The sequence below is a fragment of the Myodes glareolus genome, chromosome 13, assembly GCF_982192425.1.
Source record: "Myodes glareolus chromosome 13, mMyoGla1.1, whole genome shotgun sequence".
Lineage (NCBI taxonomy): Eukaryota > Metazoa > Chordata > Mammalia > Rodentia > Cricetidae > Myodes > Myodes glareolus.
This window is the reverse complement of record NC_142038.1, coordinates 22,301,030-22,319,646: the sequence shown is the minus strand read 5'-3', so window position 1 is coordinate 22,319,646 and position 18,617 is coordinate 22,301,030. Positions and strand designations below refer to the sequence as shown.

Below are 18,617 nucleotides of genomic sequence, written 5' to 3'. Positions count from 1 at the left end.
AATAGTTCCTATGTGTTGCTGGGGCCCAGTTTCATGTATTTGGAATACCCAGATCAAATCAGATCAAAGATTTTCATCCCGTATAATGGAGATATTTGTAGACAAAACTCTTATCAATCTGACGGGTAGACTTGGGTCTCAGCACTTAACAATGTTAGTAGAAGAAAACTTGGAAGAAGAAATGCATTTGCCTGGTGCCCTGGAAGACTGCTTTGAAGGAATCGCTTTTCAGAATATTTTCCAGCTGTCGTTTTCTTCCCGAATAATCTGTGCCTAATTCAATTTGTGGCACCTTTTCTTTTCCAGAAGACAAATTGTCCACAGATGGCTCTCTGCGTTTAATGTATGTGATTAGCTGGTTTGGGCTGAGGTTTTTTACTAAATTGTCGATGAGTGATCCTGTCAATACATGGGAGAAAGTATTTCTTCCACATGATGTGTTTTTTTTGTCACATGGCACGAGGCGGAAGGCTGCACGTTCTCTGCAGAAGACTCATTTAGAAAGGTCCCAGCAACCTCTAAGATGAGTCAGGGCAGGCGCTCTGTGCCGCTGTGTTACTGCTCGGGAGCCAGAGTCAAGGACACTCACCTATAGTTTAAAAACCATCCCCATACACCACAAAAGCGATCGCAAAATATGACCGTTCCTTCTGACTTCGTCGTTTTCCCACTGGCTCCCTTTCCCAGGGATGCTGTAGGGATGTTAGAGGCAGAGAAGGACAGAAAGCAGCAGAAGACACTGGGGCTGGGTTAACCCAGAACCTAAGTAGTCAGCTAGGCCCAAGATGGAGAAGAATCAGGAACATCAGGGGAAGCTGGGGTAATTAACACCAGGCAGGTGCAATGGACAAATCCAGATTATTAGGGTCAACTTGCTCTGTGGACTTTGTTATGGCCCTTTTAACTCTGTGAGTCAGCCTCCAAAATACTAGTGGCTGTGGCGAGACCAGGGCCCAGGTTGGCGAGAGTCAATTAATAGAACAAGGGTCATGTTTGCTATCTTTCCACCTCCCCCATAGGGACACAGTCTTTCACTTTGCTGCTATAACTCTATTCCTTATTAAAAAAAAAAAAGTTACTGGAGAAGCTCTTTTACTCCCCCCCCCCCCGTTTCCTTTCTTTTAATTCTTTTTTTTTTTTTTTTTTTGAGATGGTTTCTCATTGTAGCCCTGGCTGTCTTGGAACTAACTATGTAGCTCAGGCTGGCCTTGAATTTACAGACCTGCCTGCCTCTTCCTCCTGAGTGCTGGGATTAAAGGTGTGTGCCACCGTGTCAGCCTACCAGAAAAGTTCTAATTCTTGGTGTCTTAAGATGTTCCGGTTTCTAGGGATTCCTCAAGGGATTGGCCCTAACAACCTCCTCTTTGGCTCCAAGATTCTGTGGATTTTCAGGTGCTTTATAAAAGAAAGTGGTTTATTTGAGGCTAGAGAGGTAGCTCAGCTCTTCCAGAGGACCTGAGTTTGGTGCTCAGGACCTATGCTTGATGGGTCTGACGTTTCTTCTGGCCTCTGAGGGCACTGTACATACATGACATACAGCCACCTAGACGCACATGCACATATATAAATGAAAATAAGCTTTAAAAGTGGTGCACATGCACCTATAGACTTTGTATTTCTAGATGACTTGCAACCCCAGCACAGTGAAATGCTCTGTAAGTAACTGCACTGCGTAGAGGAGGGCTTCCGCAAGTCCGCACATATTCAGTACAGACACAAAATGTTTCCCTCACTATTTTAGGTCTTCAATTGAATCCACAGACATGGGGCTAACTATGCAATTTTTTAAAGCGGTAGAAGGGACTGAGTGATCTGGATATCCCAGCCATATGTGAGCTCCCAGCAGAGTTGTGAATTAATCTTACTGTGCCCTGCTGTGTGCAATTCAGAGCCCACATCCCTGGGAGAGACGAGTCTTGGCTACACCGAGCTCATTCCACGAACACATCGCATCCCTTGGGAGCTCGCAAGAATGCAAACCTCAAACCCTTTTGGTCAGTCTTCATTTTCATAAAGGTCTGCAACTGATTAGCGTGTACCGCTGAGCTTGAGGGGGCTGATTGAGTCAGGTGGTCTTCGAGTTATGGGCTACCACCCATCAGTGAGTCGTGAGGATAACTCAGGGGCGTGACCCAAATTAAAAACTGCCGTGTGACGAGAACATGAGACTATATGGTGAGAGTAAACATCACAAAATGTTTGCTTCAGTTATAGGTATACAAGGGCACGCCTTGGCATGTTGTGTAAACCATACTTTCTCAGTGGGTCATGCTAAGAAAGCCTTTGAAAATCACTCAAGTTAACATCTGATTGGTCGTTCCTCAAGGCCGCTATGCATTTCCCCGTTATCAGGTTCACCCACCAGAGTCCTATCTGTTCAGTAAGAGCCCTGTGCAGAGACAGAATCAGAACACACTTCAGAGTCCCCACCGTTTGCACACAGCTCAAAGTGAAATATGCTGGCAATGGCTATTAGTAAGGAGTTGACTTAAAAATATCCCAAACCATTGTGTGTGTTCCTTGGATTAGACCATTTGTTAAATCTACTCTGCTTCTCCTTTTTGAGTCTTGACTGCAAGTAACCTTTGGGGAGGAACTGTATTGACTTTGCTGGTTTTTTTTTTCCTTGCCACTGAAGACAATCTTAACAGCTTTACCTATGCATTTGTCGGTCGCAACACCTAGTGCAGAGTAGCCTTGGGAAGCAAGGGCCCTGTGTCGATACACCTTCTTTCGTTACCTTCTGCACCATAGAGGCCTTTTATGTGATTCCCAAGTGGGGAAAATGTGTGTATGATTGTGCTATGTTTACACAATCAACAAACACAGTGATTCTTGCATGTTCTGAAATATAACCTTACGAAAGATGTTTTTTTAGCTTTGTGGTATTTGACAAGATAACTTACTTCTCAGGAAGTGTGTGTGGCATCAAAAAGGCTCCGGCTTTAGGGTTTCATGGAGAGTGAGCTGTAGTTAAATCTACTTTATTAAGCTCTTTCTGTCTGCTGGAGAATTGTGCAGATGCCCAACAGAGAAAAGCAAAGTTCTTGTTCCCAATGGCTGTGTGTGTGTGTGTGCGTGTGTTTCATATCGGTGTGGATGTGTGAATGAATGCATGTAAATGGAAGCCAAAGGTCAATAAAGGGTGTCTTCCTCAATCATTTTCCACGTTATTTTTGGAAATAGGGTTTCTCACTGAACCTGGAACAAGCCCCAAGTGCCCTCCTGCCCCGGCCTCCCCAGTGCTAGGTTACAGACACTTACTATAGCACCTGACTTTTTACTTGGGAGCTGGAGATCTGAGTGCAATGCTCTTGCTTATGTGGTGAATATTTTACCAGCCAGTCTCCTCAGCCCTCCCAGGTTCCCTTAATGTAGAAAGGAGACAGATAGACAGGTACTCACTTCTCAGGCCAAAAATCAACAAGGAAGCATGTGTCTCTGCTTCCTGAGAGAAAATACAGTGTCATCAGCTACCATGACACCATGCAGCCATGACTTCCCCACCATGGTGAAGTGTGCCTCAAGCCATAAACAGAAAACAAAACCAAACAACAACAACAACAAACCCAAAACCCAAACGAAACAAGACAAAAGGGCTTTCTTAAGTTTCTTGTTTCATATAGATATTTTGACATACAACAAGAAAGTAATGGATGCTCTATATTCAGTTGGCCAGGGGATGGCTCCTTTTACCAGGACAAAACACAGGAGAACCACGTAAGAAAAATAACTTTGTTATTAAGCATATATAGTCATACAAAAGCACTTCATAGTATTACATCCATGACTATTGGAATATCAATTTGACTGATATATATCTGATATAAATAATGGACAAAGATAGTGAAGTATATGACCAGTCACTGGGAAGTCAAAACGGACTATGAACCCCTCAGGGACCAACCTCTGGGAATCTGACAAAACGTGCTGAGCTTCCTGAGGGGTGTGTAGCCCCATCGCCCTTTCCATGGTTTCTCTGTGATGGTAACATTTGCAGAAGTATATAAAGCATGTCATTTCATCTGTAACATTTGCAGCCCTTGTTTTCTTAGCCCAATAGAAAATTAACTGTGAAATGCTGTGAACATATGTAATTACTGTGTTGGATACAATGCATCTGTTTCCTGAATACATGACCGATAACTTTAGGCGGCTCTATTCTACTAATTGTTTGGCTCAGATTTCAGCAAATAACTTTCCCCTTCAGAAAAGCTGCCTGGCAGATCATTTTGCGGCTTGCGGGAGGTGGTGGCCAAGGCTGTCTCTGTGAGATAAGCCGAGATAAAGGAAGAGGAGGGAAATGATGCTCAAAATAAGATGGGGAGTTGCTTACTGAAACCCCCAAGATGAAATATGATGGCTGGTCTTGAAGAAGATCTGTCCTAAGGCCAAGGCTGTTCAGAACCTTGGAAAGACAACATGACCTATCTGGACCTAGCTGGGTGCTCTGCACCTGGTCTTTGGGTGGGGTGATATTCCTCTCCCTTGAAGGTCAACGAGCACTTAGCATTTACCTCTTGGATGATGGACTCTGCACAACAATATGACTTTAGTTAATTCTGTATTGGAGAGTAACATAGAAAACAAGAAAAGCCAACATCTCCTTTGGACCCACTCTTTTTTTTTAAAAAAAAAGCCTTTATTTTACATTATCTCTGTGTGTATCTACGTGTATATATGTGCATGGGAGTGCAGATGCCTCAGAAGCCAGGAGAGGGCAGTAGGTCACCTGGAACTGGGGTTATAGGAGTTTGTGAGCTGCCTGATACAGGAGTTGGAGATTAAACTCTGACCCTCTGGAAGAGTAGCAAGCATCGTTAAACTGCTAAGTCATCTCTCCAGTACCCTACTCATTATTAGATTTATTATTATCATCATTATTATTATTTTGAGATAGGCTCTTGTATAGCCCAGACTGACCTCAAACTTGCTATGTAGCTGAGGCTGATCTTGAACTCCTGACCTGCCTATTTCCACTTCTCAGGTGCCAGGATTACAGATATATACCATAGCATCTGGCTCCTAATACTTTTGTTTTTTTTTTTCCATAGGAAAGCTAATTTTCCCTCTGAAACTGGGAAGGGAGAATAGTTTTTCTAAACTAAAATGCATGTCTTCCTTATATTTTGTCAGTGAGTTTTTATTCTCAATTCTTTATAACACAGAGGCAATTTATTGCTAAGTCCTACTAAAGGGTTGACAGAGGTATTAAAAAATGAAACATTTTTGTCATGAGATATGAAGTGATTCAGTAAATCTGTTTTATACTGTCCTTCCTCCCAAAGGCCTTCCCATGGGATTTTGAGCATACGTTTGCTTAGATAGTAAAGCTTTGATTTTTTTTTCTATCCATGACTAAAAGATACATGAGCAATAATGCTTTCTCACTAAAATGCCCCCCATGCTCTCGATAAGTAGAGGATATACTTTGGTCTTATAGTTAGTAGTCCAAGGTTTGAAAATCTGAGGAGTAATGATTACCCAAACTGACATGGTCCAGCAGACTGAGGTTACCAAATACAGGCTCTTGTGTGTTTTACTGGAGATAATTATCTAGGAGAGACTCATGAATCCCAGCTATTATGACTTGCACTTTATTCTTTTAGTACATTATCTTGGCCTCTGGCCCAGCGTGGAGTGTGCTTGTATTTTACCAGCATTCAGCAATAAAGATTATGTTTCTACACACATTTCACTGTCTAGAAAAAACAGAGGTTATAAAATTCCTCATAAAAAGATGGACACAATCATTGCTCATAGAGCCTTGCATATTTTTGAGACTTCATCCATCCACACCCTTTAAACTCTGGGTTCTATAAGAGGGCAAACATTAAATAGAGTCCAGGTGGGACTTGACTGTGGTTGTGATCTCCCCCAGGAACCCACGGTTGACAAGGCCATCTGGGGTGGTGCTCAGGTTCTGGAGAGACCCAGGGGGAAGGAGGAAGAGACAGCAAGCAAGCAGTGCAAGTGTGTGTTTGCCTTAACCATGACCTGATGGTGGACAGCCACTGGGGATTTGGTATGAGTGGGTGGGAACATTGCCTTTCTGACAGAAGGCAGCCAGCAGGCAAGCAGGGATGGAGGAAGGGGAGAAAGCAAGAGAAGTAAAGGGATTTTGAAGGGAGGAGGAAAGGGAGAGAAAGAAAAGAGAGGGAAGGAAGAGAATCATGAGAGGGTTGGGAGGGGAAGCAAAAACCCACTGGGCCACCTGAGCTCTGTAGACAGAACACCTTCTCCTTGCTAAGGAAAAAGAACGGATAGTACAGGGTTATGCAAACCCCAACAACAGTTTTCTCCTGACCAGCTGTCTCATGGGGGGTGGAGAAGATGGGGGCTAAAAGGGAAACTCCTTAGAAATAGAGGGGACACTGAAGGGTAGTAAACAGACCCTAGTGCAGGTGACCATGGGAACAAGATCCCTGGAAAGCTCAAGAGAACCCAAAGAAAGGGAAGGCACCTGGCCTCTTGCTCCTTTCTGGGAACACGATTTCTAGAAGTGCTCTAGAAAGAACTCAGGGAGACATGGGGAATGTGCTTCTCCCCAAGCCTTCTCTACCTGGTCCAGGAGAGAGTCAAGGAGATCTAGGATGGGAATTTCAACTAAAGCAGGAGAAAATGGTGGGAAATTATGCCTGCTTAGAAACAATTCCTTACCCTCCTCTATCTAAGAGACCTCTCAGCTGTGCAATATTTCTAGGGCACCAGTTGGATTTGCTGAGTCCGGATGAGGACTCCAAATATCCTAAGAGCAGACGAATCTGCCTCTGGTGAGCTAGCTTTAGTGAAGCCCTTCTCAATGCCTCCCTGTCACCCTCTGCCAAGATTCCAGGCCAGCAACTTCCCTTCAGCCTTGATTTAGCCAGGATCAGGACCTGATGGCTCCTCTGGCCACCAGTACATTTTGGACTTCTTTTCTATTCTTTTGTTTCTGTAACCAATATATTTGGTTACAGAAATATACATATATGTAAAAAAAAAACAAGACTGAAAAATAGGATTCAGAATTTGGAATCCGTGATGTTGCAAAGGAAAAGTCATTTTTTTAACCAACGTCGATCTCCATGATGCTCCTCCCACATCCTCCCCTCCTTAACTGAAGAGCCACACTCCCGACATCAGAGGGTGAATAGTCAAGTATTTTGAACATAACTTTCCTTTTAGAACGGACCTTAGTACACTTCCAAGAGCTCACTTTGCCATTTTCTCCCTTTTGGAACTCTGTCCAAATTTCCGTTTCTGTGGGAACAGTGAACTTAGAAATTCAGAAGCTCCAGAAAAAAACTAGGATGTTAAGGAAAGCCACCCAGCAGCTCCTCAAGAACCATTGTGTCCTGTTGCTGGTGGGACGTGCAGGACACTTGGGAAGCAGAATAAAAAGAGAAGGCAGGAAGACAGCCCAAGGGCTTTAGGCCTTCAGCGGTAACTTTCTTCAGATGTTATGACTGGGCCAAGCCATGCTTTTCTCCTGGTGACATGAAGGCAGGATGTGCTATGGATAAAAGTTTCTGGGGGCCTCGGAGTCTCTTGCTTTAGTTCTTCTGGGGTAGTCATCCCCAGAGCCAAAGTCCAGGGTCTCCGGGTAGCTGGAAAATTCCTGAGGTAGAGGGGCGTCCTCTGCTGAAGAGTGAGTTCGGTGCCCGAACACCTTCTCCTGCAGCTCGGTGATGTCGTTTCGGATGTCAGCCAGCACCAGCAGCAGGAAGTCGAAAGAACCCGGGGGTCCCTGTGCACATGGGAGGAACCAAAGCTGTGAAGTTACAGCTACTTGTGAAAGCAGCACCCTGCCAAGTTTTGCTGCCTGTAAGTCTGTGGCCTGTGGGTGACCACCTGCTAACCACCTCTGTAGCCTACATAGGCTAGACCTAAGGACTACATGAGCAGCCTGGGGGCCTCAGGATTGTCTTCCAGTCCCTCTTCTCACACATGAACCCTGGTGACACACACAGTCACCTCTTCTTTCTCAGGGGAGTTTCCAAAGAAACCTGGAAGTCAAAGTGGTGCTCAAGAGGTTAAGATTCTGCTGGATTTGAATCAACCTCTTCTAAGTTATGTGGCTGTGGCAAATGACCTGATTTCTTTGTTTAAGCGTGCCCCTCCTGTAAAATGCAGACTCGCCACCGCAGGTTTCCACCAGGCTCAGAGGTGGACGTTTAAGTGGGATGAATGCAGAGGGCGGAGAGAGAACAAAGAGTTCAAAATGTTTTCTGCTCTTCTTTAAAAAAATCCACTTAATATGTCTATAAGAGAAGCAGCTAAATGAAACTGAGAGTATGTTGTCCCTTATTTGTTGTGGGAGAATTATCTGTATTCTGCCAACCATGTATTTTAATAAAACGCCGATTGGCCAGGCAGGAAGTATAGGTGGGTCAACCAGACAGGAAGTAGAGGCAGGGCGATGAGAACAGGAATATTCTGGGAAGCAGGAAGCTCCCTCTGCCATTCCTGCCCAGACCACCGAAAAGGCAACATGTGAGCTGCCACGCTGAGAAAGTTACTGAGCCATGTGGCTAACATAGATAATGATAATGGATTAATATAAGTTACAAGGACTAATAAGAAGCCTGACTTAAAGGGCCAATCAGTTTATAACTTATAGAGATCTCTGTGTGATTGATTTTCTCTGGGACTTGCTGGCTGTGAGGTACCAGGCGGGAACAGAAACCCCAACAAGCTGGCCCCTCTCACTACACTTATTATCTAGAAAGATCCAACTCAAACCTTCCTTATTCTATTATTAAGCATTCTTCATCATGTATAATGTCTGGTAAGCTTTAATTTTTATGCAGTGCCGTAGTGGAACACGGTGCAAAGAAAAACTAAAAGCATTTAAGCATGCATGTTCTGAGCACATTAGAAATTGAAAGGTAAAATCATTATCGACATTTAAGATGGATGTCACTTAGCAACTTCTACCTTAGAAGCTGCAAAGAGGTACCTTAACACATTTAGATGCAACATTCTGCTGTCCTCTGACCCTCACCACACACCTACATGGTGTGTGACAAATTAGATCTCTCTGTATAGATGAGGAGCGAATGTCCAGAGATGTCAGGTAAAAGCCTGAGTTCACAAAGCTAATAGGAGCAAGAACTGAGGTGGCAACCAAGGCCTCTTGGTTCTTCAGAGCACGTACCTGCTTCTCCAGAAGGAACAGACTTGCTTGCATTTTTATATTTCTGCTCATTTATTAATCTCCTGGATATTGTACACACACATGACAAATTTCTTCTTAAGCCCAGGGAGCCCTTTTCCTCTTTTATTGGAAAGAGTGGGCATAGCACAAGTGTTCTGGGTTATGACAACATATGCATTTCTATTCTGGTCCGTGTGTGTGTGTGTGTGTGTGTTGGTTTGAATGAGAATGGCACTCAGACTCATACGTTTGAATACTTGGTTCTCAGTTGGTGAAACTGCTTGAGAAGCGTTAGGGGGTGTGATATTATCAGAGAGTGTGAGTTAGTAGGGGCAAGCTTGGAGGTTTCAAAAGCCCATACCGGTCATCTTTCTGCCTTGTGTTATGGATCAAATGTAAGCTCTCAGCTACTTTCCCAGCATCTGACTGCCATGCTCCCCACCATGGTAGTCATGGACTTGAATCCTCTGAAATTGTAAGCCAATTAAATACTTTATTTTGTAAGTTGTTGGTTTTATTTGAGAAATGTGAGAAGATTTTGGAACTCTGAATTAGGAAAGTAGCTGAACGACATAAGTGGAGCTTAAAGGAACATTCTAGTAGGAGCCTGGCAGGCAGTGCCCAAGAGGTTTCAGAGAGGAACAATGTTAGCTGAGATAGAGGCCATTATTATGGTATTTCAGCAAAGAATGTGACTGATCATAGTGTTTTAGCATAGCAATAAAAAGTCTCTCTCTCTCTCTCTCTCTCTCTCTCTCTCTCTCTCTCTGTGTGTGTGTGTGTGTGTGTGTGTGTGTTTGGGTGCATATGCACAGGTGTGCATGGGTCCAGAAGTCAACGTGGTTGACATTCCTCAGACATTGTCCACTTTGTGTTTTTTGGTTTTTTCTTTTTTGAAAAAAGATGTATTACTAGCCTGGAAATGCTGATTCTGTTAGGCTGGCTGGCCAGCAAATCTCAGGGACCCCTCTATCTCTGCCTCCTTAAAGCCGGATTATAAGTGCACTCTACCAACATTGGCTTTTTCACATGGACTCAAGGGATTGAACTCAGGTTCCCTCGCCTGCATGTCATGTCCTATACGAACTAAGCCGTCTCCTCAGCCCTTCTTTCAAACTTCTGATGCATTTGGGTTGCTGGCATGGTGACCTTCAGAAGAGATATTTCACATACAGATTATCAAGATCAAAGAAAAAGTAGCTTCAGAAAATAAATCTTAAAAATTCAAACCAGCTGCTTAAGGCATCTAGAGCTTTCCTCCTGACCACAGACCCTATTGCCCGAGTGACAGCCAAGGAGGGCGAGCTTCTGCTACTAAGAGCTGCTCTCATATGCTGTGAAATAATCCTTTTGTACACTGTGAAGATGTGCTGCTGCTCTCATTGGTTTAATAAAGAGACAACTGGCCAATAGCTAGGCAGAAAGAGGCCAGGCAGGAGACTGAGACTGGGAGAATGCTGGGAAGAAGGAGGATGGTGTTGCCAACCAGACGCAGAGTGAACAGGACATGTAGAGAATGAAGTAACAAGCCATGAGGCACATGACAGCACATAAATTAATAGAAATGGGTTAATTCAAGTTGTAAGAGCTATTTAGTAACAAGCCTAAGCTAACAAAGAGTATTTGCAAATAATAATGAGTTTCTGTGTGGTTAGGTGGGAACTGGCTGGCGGGACAGAAACTTTGGCCTACACATATATTTTAAAAAGGTGCTTAAACATTATTTATTTGTGTGGGGATATGTATATTATACCTATGGAGGTCAGAGAACATTTGTGGCAGTCAGTTCTCTTCTTCCAATATTTGGGTCCTGGAAATTGAACTCAGGTCATCAGGCTTGATGACAAAGTGCCTTTACCCACTGGGCCATCTCGCCAGCCCCAGCTCCACCATTCTATGAGTGCCACACCCACGAGAGCATCCCCACTGGGTAAGCAGGACAGATGAGGCAACTTACCGGAGACCCTGGAGGCCCAGGTGCTCCTCTCTCCCCCTAGAACCGAAAGGTGAGGGTTAGCATTCTGGAGCACCGCTGTCTCTGGCTAGACACCCACCACCCACAACCATCCTCCTGCAGGAAATAAGCTTTGAGTCGAAGCTGGGCCCAGGGGACCTCTTATTAGAACTGGCAAGCTTAGGCTGAGTGGCTCGGCTCCTGAGTTCTCACAAGGCTGTGTATTTCCCAAGCAGATCTGATAAGGAATCCTGTCTCTCTCCGCAGAGTGTGAAACACCAGCCTCTCTGAAGGAAGACACGCACACTGCTGTATGGGAAGCAGCTGTCAACCCTCAAGAGGGAAGCCAGCGCTCGTGTAGAAAGGAGCTGTGTGTGGTTCTCCACGTGAACGAGGGGGGCCATTCTATAACACACCGATTACTGAGACACACGAGTGTGGTTACGCCACCACCCCCAGCCTGGAATTCATTTCCCCCCAGTGTTGCACATGCTCCAACCGTTTAGGATTTCCCAGCATTAGAGACTGTGGGGCTGGCCATTCTCGACTTGCATATCTGTGTTTCAGCCGTCAAAGATAAATGGGGTTTGCCGAGCTTCACTGGATGCCCAAGGGGGTAGAAACACCTGCAGTAGCTAGTAAGACCTACCTTGGAGCCATGCCTTCCTGGTGCTCCCGGTGGGCCCTAGAAGACACAGCATCTGATTTAACTAAAACGGAAGTTACAGGACAAGAACGTATTTACCCCCAGTATTACGTGGATTGCAGAGGATACTGACCACAGGGCCCCTCCGGCCTTGCTTAATGTGAGACAGGTCTGGGGATGGTCCCATAGGTCCCATTGAGCCCCGAGGGCCAGGCTGTCCAGGAGGGCCTGGCATACCAGGGAATCCCGGGCTCCCCTTGGGTCCTGGTGATCCTGTAATCAAGAACATCTTATTAGCACTTACCCCATAATAAAGACAAATACAGAGTCTGGTATCACTGGAGACATTTGTCTTGTAACTCTGCTCTTTGCCTTGCGGCATTTATACTAAGGTGTTCATAGCAATTTAAACTCAACACAATTAAAAGTGACTCCACCTTTCTGTCTTGTCTTGGACCTATTTGATCAAGTCAGACACTTGAGAACCTTTCTAGTTTCACAACCTCTGCAGTCATCCAGGGATCTGCCTGCTTTACCTCTGTAAGCCTGGCCCGTTCCATGTCTCTCTATCCCTGGATCACAGTAAGTGGTGTTTTCCACAGAGCACTTAAGAGTACAAGGTTTGGGGTTTGGGGAGATGGCTCAGTGGATAAAGTGATTTCTGCATAAGAATGAAGATTCAAGTTCAGATCTATGGTACCCAGTGTGGTGGTGAATAGCTAATAACACAGCCCAGGGGATGAGTGGGTCAATCCTGGGGACTTGCTGGTCAGCGATCTCTCTGGAATGTAAGATGAAGACAGTGATATAAAAAGACACTAAAGGTTGATCTCTAGCCTCCATGCGTGTGCACTCACACACACCCATACGCCAGCAATTTTTTTTTTAACCATCAAAGAGACCTACATTTGAATCCTTGACAACTTGCTTGAGATCTTTGGGCCTTAGTCTCTCATCTCCAAATTGGAATAAAAGTGTTCAATATACAATGGCTGCATTAGATAAAATTCTTAGACACACGCAGACATGACATTGCACCTCACCCACAGTAAGTGCTAAAAGTCTGCTAGGCCTCTACCTTTCTTATATTTACCTTAACTCTGGCCTTGCAGCTGGCGCCCCTGCCTCCTACCCATCTTGTTCAGTCCTCACCCACTCATCCTTTGAAGCTCAGTGGAGTGTTTCCACCTATAGAAATCTCCTACCTTTAATCATTACCATAGAGGCCTCCACCCCCGCAAGATGGGGAGCACACGTTCTTTCCTGTAGACATTATGTATACTCGCTGCTTGTGAGGAAACAGAAGATCCTGTTCTGCCCATGATTTTCTAAAGATGAGCGTGAAGAAGAGGTCTTACTTATTCAAGGCCCAGAAGCAGAGGACAAAGTGACATTGCCTGTACTTCCACCATACTTGCCTATATTTCTAGCGTGAAACATAAAGTAAAAGGAATCTATTAGTGAAGAACAGACAAGAGCGTAGAGAATTGTGTAGGGACTGCAGGAAACCAAGTGTGGAATACAGAGAAAACCCACTGACACTCAGCACAAAGGAACAGCATCCTACCATTGGGTGGATTTGAATGTTTGAAGACAACAAAGCACTGAAGGCAAAAATCGTGACAATAAAACCCCAACCTGACCCAACTACTCTAGGATGGCTGGACTTCCTGTTATAGATGTGAGAAAAGAAGAGGAGGCCTGCTTCAGAGAGGGATTGCCGAGTTCCTCAGGTTCTAGTGTTTATCGACAAATGTGCAGTGTTCAATAAAAAGAACTGACAGACATAAATAAGCAAGATAAACAAGCAGCCACCAAGTGGCATGACAGTGAGCAGAATCAGACTCTGAGGTGACTCACATATAAACCAGACACTCGGTTATATCACATGGCTAGGTTAAGGCCAGACACAAGGTTATATCATATGGCTAGGTTATATCACAGACACTAGGTTATATCACATGGCTAGCTCTCAAACTCTCCCAATGCTGTGCAAGGAGCTGACTTTGAAAGGAGAAGACAGCGCCGTGGCCTCCTTTGCTCAAGGTTCAATCTCATACTCGCTCGTTCTCTTCCTTCCCCAAGGCTCTCTTCCTCTGGTGACACATGTCCTTCCCCAACAGACCCTGAGGTGGTGTGTTGCCCAGCCTCCTGTTCTGCTTTGCTTGTACCCTGCCAAAACACAACAGATCGTGTACCCCAAATCATCTCAATTCCCTTCCCTGTGAAAACTAAGTGCCGACTTCATCATGAATCACTATGTCCACGGGTATGTCTTCCAAAGCAACTGTTGCCTCTGAATATTCCTACTATTTAAAATTTTGGAGACTTCCTTCAAAAAATCTGGGTCTCTTGACCATGGTTTGAAAACAGGAAGAACTAAAATTAGACCTGAGTTCTGCTGCTGGTACAATGACCTGGAGCCTCTGCAGTGTCCTTTTAGATGAAGCCTGTGCTCTGTGCCAGTTCGGCTCCTCACACAGTCATACTCTCACCAAGGCTGCCTGTGGGATCTCTGTAGACAGGAAGTTTGCTGTCTAAGGTTCTCTTTGGAGCCTTGTGCCAACAGAGCACTGGGCATATTTAAGAGTGAGCCATATGACCATTTTTGTACCTGGTTGAAGATAGTTGCTACCCAACCTTTTTCAAGTCATTCTATCATGGAGGTTGATATGGAAATGTGTGGGGTTCCTCTACCTTTCTAGACAGAGTCAGAAACAGCCATGTTGGCTTGGTTGAGCTTGCAATAAAGGAAGGGAGGGATCCTGGCACTGCCATTTGAGACATTCATGCAGGATACAGAATGTCTGTCACATGACAAGGTTGCCAGGAAATGCCTTTCTATGTGAGGGCTCTGAATGTTCAACTGGATGGGCTGAACCATGTGGACTACAGCATGCTCGCTTCTGACCCTGAACATTGTCCAGGGATGATATGGGGAAAGGGTACAGTCAATTAGAGTACTTTTTAAAAAACTGTGTATAAAGTGCTTACTACAAAGGTTTCCATCTTAAAAATGTGTAAGTGTGTGACTCCCAGGTGTTGGGCGCCCTCAGAAAGCTGTCACAGATCTGCAGAAAGTTTGCATCATGTAAGGATGCATCCCTGTAGACACAGAGCCCTTCTCGGGTGCTGGGATTTCAGGTGTGCTCGAGCATGCCTGGCTGTGTCTGTCTATTCTAGAAATTGGGTTAATTTACTTAGCCTAATGTCTCCAAGACTGGTCCATGTATTATGTCAAAAGGTAGACTACAAGTTCATTTGTATGTATGTATATACCAATTTCACAGCTTCAGTATGCAGTTCATGATGGGCTCTGAGTGGGAATTCTGTTTAAAGGTGAGAGAACCCCATGAGCTCTCTAGACACCCTAATACATCTCAGTGGAAAGCAATCTGTCTAGAAATAAATGAGAATCTCTTCATGGATTGCAAAAGCCCATCCATCTTCAATGGTGTGGTTCCCTCAAGGACCCTGGACAGCTCACACCGTGTTTGAAACCAGATGGCAGAACCAGAAGGCAAACTTGTCAGCCTTTTATTAAGAAAACCAACAACTAATGGCACCCCTCTTCCTGAACATGCCCTTGTTCTAATGACATCTAGACTAGCCCAGCGATGCAAAGCAAGAGCCCCTGGGGCCGCTGTGATAGGAATCAGCGATAGGAGGCAGAAGATCGAGGATGCTGGTGTGAGAAAACTGCCGTGGGGGGATACTCAGGTCATGAGGTGAACATCAGGATAAACCAAAGTCCTGGGTCAGCTCTTCTGTGTGAACTGAGCCTCAGGTCAGTGAGGGAAACTGAGGGGTTTAGACACAAGCAGATAGAAAGAAATCTGAGCTTTCCTACTGATCTTTGGATCAAAAACTTGGCCAGGTCCTTCCCTTTCTGATAGTTTACTGATCTTCCTTCACCAGTTCAATCCCCTAATGCCAACCTCTGACTTCAAACTACACGTTATTTCCCTGCGGCCTGACCTGGAGGGACGTATATACCTTTCTTGATTTTGTTTGTTTGAGACAGGATCTCATTCTTCAGCCCATACTGACCACAATGCCTGCCTCAGCCTCCTTGGTGCTAAGATTATAGATGCCAATCTGACTCACTTTCCTCTATAGTCATTGTACGTGCTACATCTTCCCAGCTAGAACATCAGCGGCCAGAACCAGCACACTGCTGGGTTCATAACAAGGGCTAAGACAGCCATGGTTTAGAGTCACCTATTAACACTGATGTCATTTCTTCTATTAGTGTTAAAGCCTCTACTGATCTATGTATAGAGAGATTCACAATAAAGTGTAAAATGCCTCAGAACTTGAAGAAATAAGTTCTCACTATAAATCTTCTGATTAAGCAAGGCTGAATCTCTGAAACCGTATGTTGATAGAAAGAAGACAGCCATGCAGAACGGAAGCTATGAGAGATGTCTGAAATGTAGCCCTTGAATGGGAAAGTCTTGGGGAAGGAAGGCAGTTGGTGGATACCTAGAGCTGGTACCGGGGGAACATTGGTGGTCCATGGCTCCAGGGAACTTTGTGGATGGTGGAAACTTCCTGTATTGTAAGGTTGGTGTGGAGTGTACGTTACAGGGGAGTCTATACTTGGCAAAACTAAAACTCAGCCTTGGAATGGCCTGCCTCATTATACGATCTATACCTCAACAAATCCCTCTTACAACAAAATAGGAGTAAGAATATAGTTCAAAATGCTTAAAGCAAGAAGAGGAGGTAGCCAAAGAACTGAGGAGAGTGGCAATGGGGCCATATTGTGACCTCTGGCTGTGATTCAGTTGAACTGTACGATTTTATGAGTCTATTACTCTATATGTTAAGGTTTTCCTAGGGAAAACTTAAATACTAGTCTTCATGGTGCTTCTCATTAACTTAAAATAATTGGTTTTGACGTAGGATCTCACCATGTAGGCCAGGCTAGACTCAAACTCTTGATCCTCCTCCTGCTGACCCTGAGACCTAGGATTCCAGGTGTGGTACCATGATCACCTTTTAAAATGACCATTAGGAGTCCTTTCTGACCTCAGAAAATTAACCCTTCCTTCTCAAGCTACAGGACCCAAATCCCTCCTGGCCTCTCATCACACAAGCATGTTGCCCAGCACGTCGCCTTTCACCCATGAGAACTGGAGGAAGCTGGAGAGCCCTGTGCAGCCTCACTGAATGTGAGCCTCCCAGTCTGTGTTCTAGTGCATACTCACCCGGTGGGCCCTGTCCCCCAGGCAGGCCGGGAGGTCCTGGAAGGTAGGCGTTTGAGGCCAGCACCTTATCACCATTGGCATACTTGCCCAGTTCTGCAGCGTTGTTGGGAAGCAGAGCAATCTGTAAAGACAAGGGAGATCTGCGTCAGAACGCCAACATTGCTCCGTGAGGAAGTCTGTGTTAGAGCCGTCATCCGCAGAGCCTGCAAGACTGGCTCACTATTTTGCTCTCCATTGTAGCTAGATAGAGTGCAGACAGGCCAGAGAGACCCTTTCCAGCCGAGGAGCTGTCCAGGGCAAACTCCTTGCAAGTATTTCCTCAGTGAGAGTGGTTGAAACCAGGAACAGTCAGGTTGCCGAGATCCGTAGAATTACCATGCCTAATAAAACATACTGGTGTTGTACTTCCTGTCCATTCAAGTAACTACTTTACAACTCAAACATATATTCATTATACTATATGCCAGGTTCTGTTCTTTGTTTTATGGCTCCAGTGGTGACCAAGACATGGCTCCTTGCCTTAAAGAATGTCCAGTTCTGGGAACCAGGAACAAGACTGTGGGTGACCGTTCATACATATACCCAACCTTCGGAACAGATGGACAGCAGAAACCTTGGTGGTTAACATAAAACCTGTCCACAAGTTCTTCAACACTCCTCCTTCCAAAGGTGAGGCTGGTTCTCATTGTTGGATTGGTTATCGGCTTTTAATGACAAGTGTGGAGGTGGTGGCAGTGTGTAGCTTCTGAGACTGTGGGTGCGGAGGCTACTGCCCTGCTTACTGCCTGGGATTTCTCGTTCTAGAGGAAGCCAGAGGACCGCATGGACAAGCGGCATTAGCAGTCCCTGAAGTCAGGTAACCTGGGATTCTGTGAGAGCTTTGGTGGGAACTGAACACCTGCAAAGGTAATTTCCTCAGGGAGAGAGGAGAAAGGTGGAGGCAGCCTTGCAAGAACTGAGAATCAGCCTTGTGTTATTTCAGATCACGTCTCATGGCTCAGAGTCCTAAGAGGACACTGCCATGTTCTGGAGTTCAGCAAACTGCTGCTGATGTCCCGTAGACAGCTACAACTTAGAGATGAGAGTGTGGACTAGCAAATAATGAGGGAATAAGAAAAGTAAATGCACCTTCTGGGTCCGTGGGTCAGCTCTAGCCCCTGAAGCCTCTTTCAATTTTACCATCAGCTGCTAGTTGAGACACTGAGATGTGAATTCTGGTATGGGGCTCTGGCTTTGGAAAGAACACTGAAATCTCTAGGGCCTGGATATCATCTATAAACAAGATGGTAGCGTGCACCTATGAGGGCTCCTGCCCAGGAAAATGGATGCATGGGCCCAGTGTCCAGCCACTGTCACTGCCCAGTGGGAAGGCTTTGCCTGCCCTTGCTCCTGCCTCTGGGCCCAAGTAGTCTTCTAGCCTCCCACGTTTTCACCTCCACATCAACAAAATGAGGCGTGTCTCTCTAGATGATCACATCTTCATGTTCAAAATCCTGCAACCTGGCTTGGGGAGGGGATCTACCGCGGTTGGTTAAACACGGCTCCTGTTGCTTTTTCCTTTTGACTAGCTCCACTGTTCAAGTTGTATTCAAGTTCTAAGATGAGCCAGTGACTACAACCCCAGTGTTTCTGCTGCCTGTAGCTCCCATACTCCTAAGACAAGTG

At 45.2% G+C, this 18,617-nt stretch overlaps 1 protein-coding gene and 1 long non-coding RNA gene across 3 annotated transcripts in view; one reads left to right on the top strand and one right to left on the bottom strand.

Annotated features, from left to right (window-relative positions):
• The window catches only part of LOC146891697 (uncharacterized), a 31,227-nt gene extending 19,153 nt beyond the window's left edge, over positions 1-12,074 (top strand). The window contains exon 3 of the long non-coding RNA XR_015005315.2: positions 11,361-12,074. This is a non-coding gene — a long non-coding RNA (uncharacterized LOC146891697). The remainder of the gene's footprint in view (positions 1-11,360) is intronic.
• Ccbe1 (collagen and calcium binding EGF domains 1) overlaps positions 3,722-18,617 on the bottom strand; it is a 237,050-nt gene continuing 222,154 nt past the window's right edge. The window contains exons 7-11 of one of the 2 annotated variants that reach the window (XM_048419306.3): positions 16,953-17,073; positions 11,873-12,012; positions 11,743-11,778; positions 11,097-11,132; positions 3,722-7,729 (exon numbers count right to left, since the gene is read on the bottom strand). In XM_048419306.3, the coding sequence (XP_048275263.3) occupies positions 7,496-7,729; positions 11,097-11,132; positions 11,743-11,778; positions 11,873-12,012; positions 16,953-17,073 (567 nt within the window). In that variant the 3' untranslated portion in view covers positions 3,722-7,495. Of the gene's footprint in view, positions 7,730-11,096; positions 11,133-11,742; positions 11,804-11,872; positions 12,013-16,952; positions 17,074-18,617 lie in introns of both variants that reach the window. The other variant, XM_048419307.3, reaches the window with a different exon arrangement.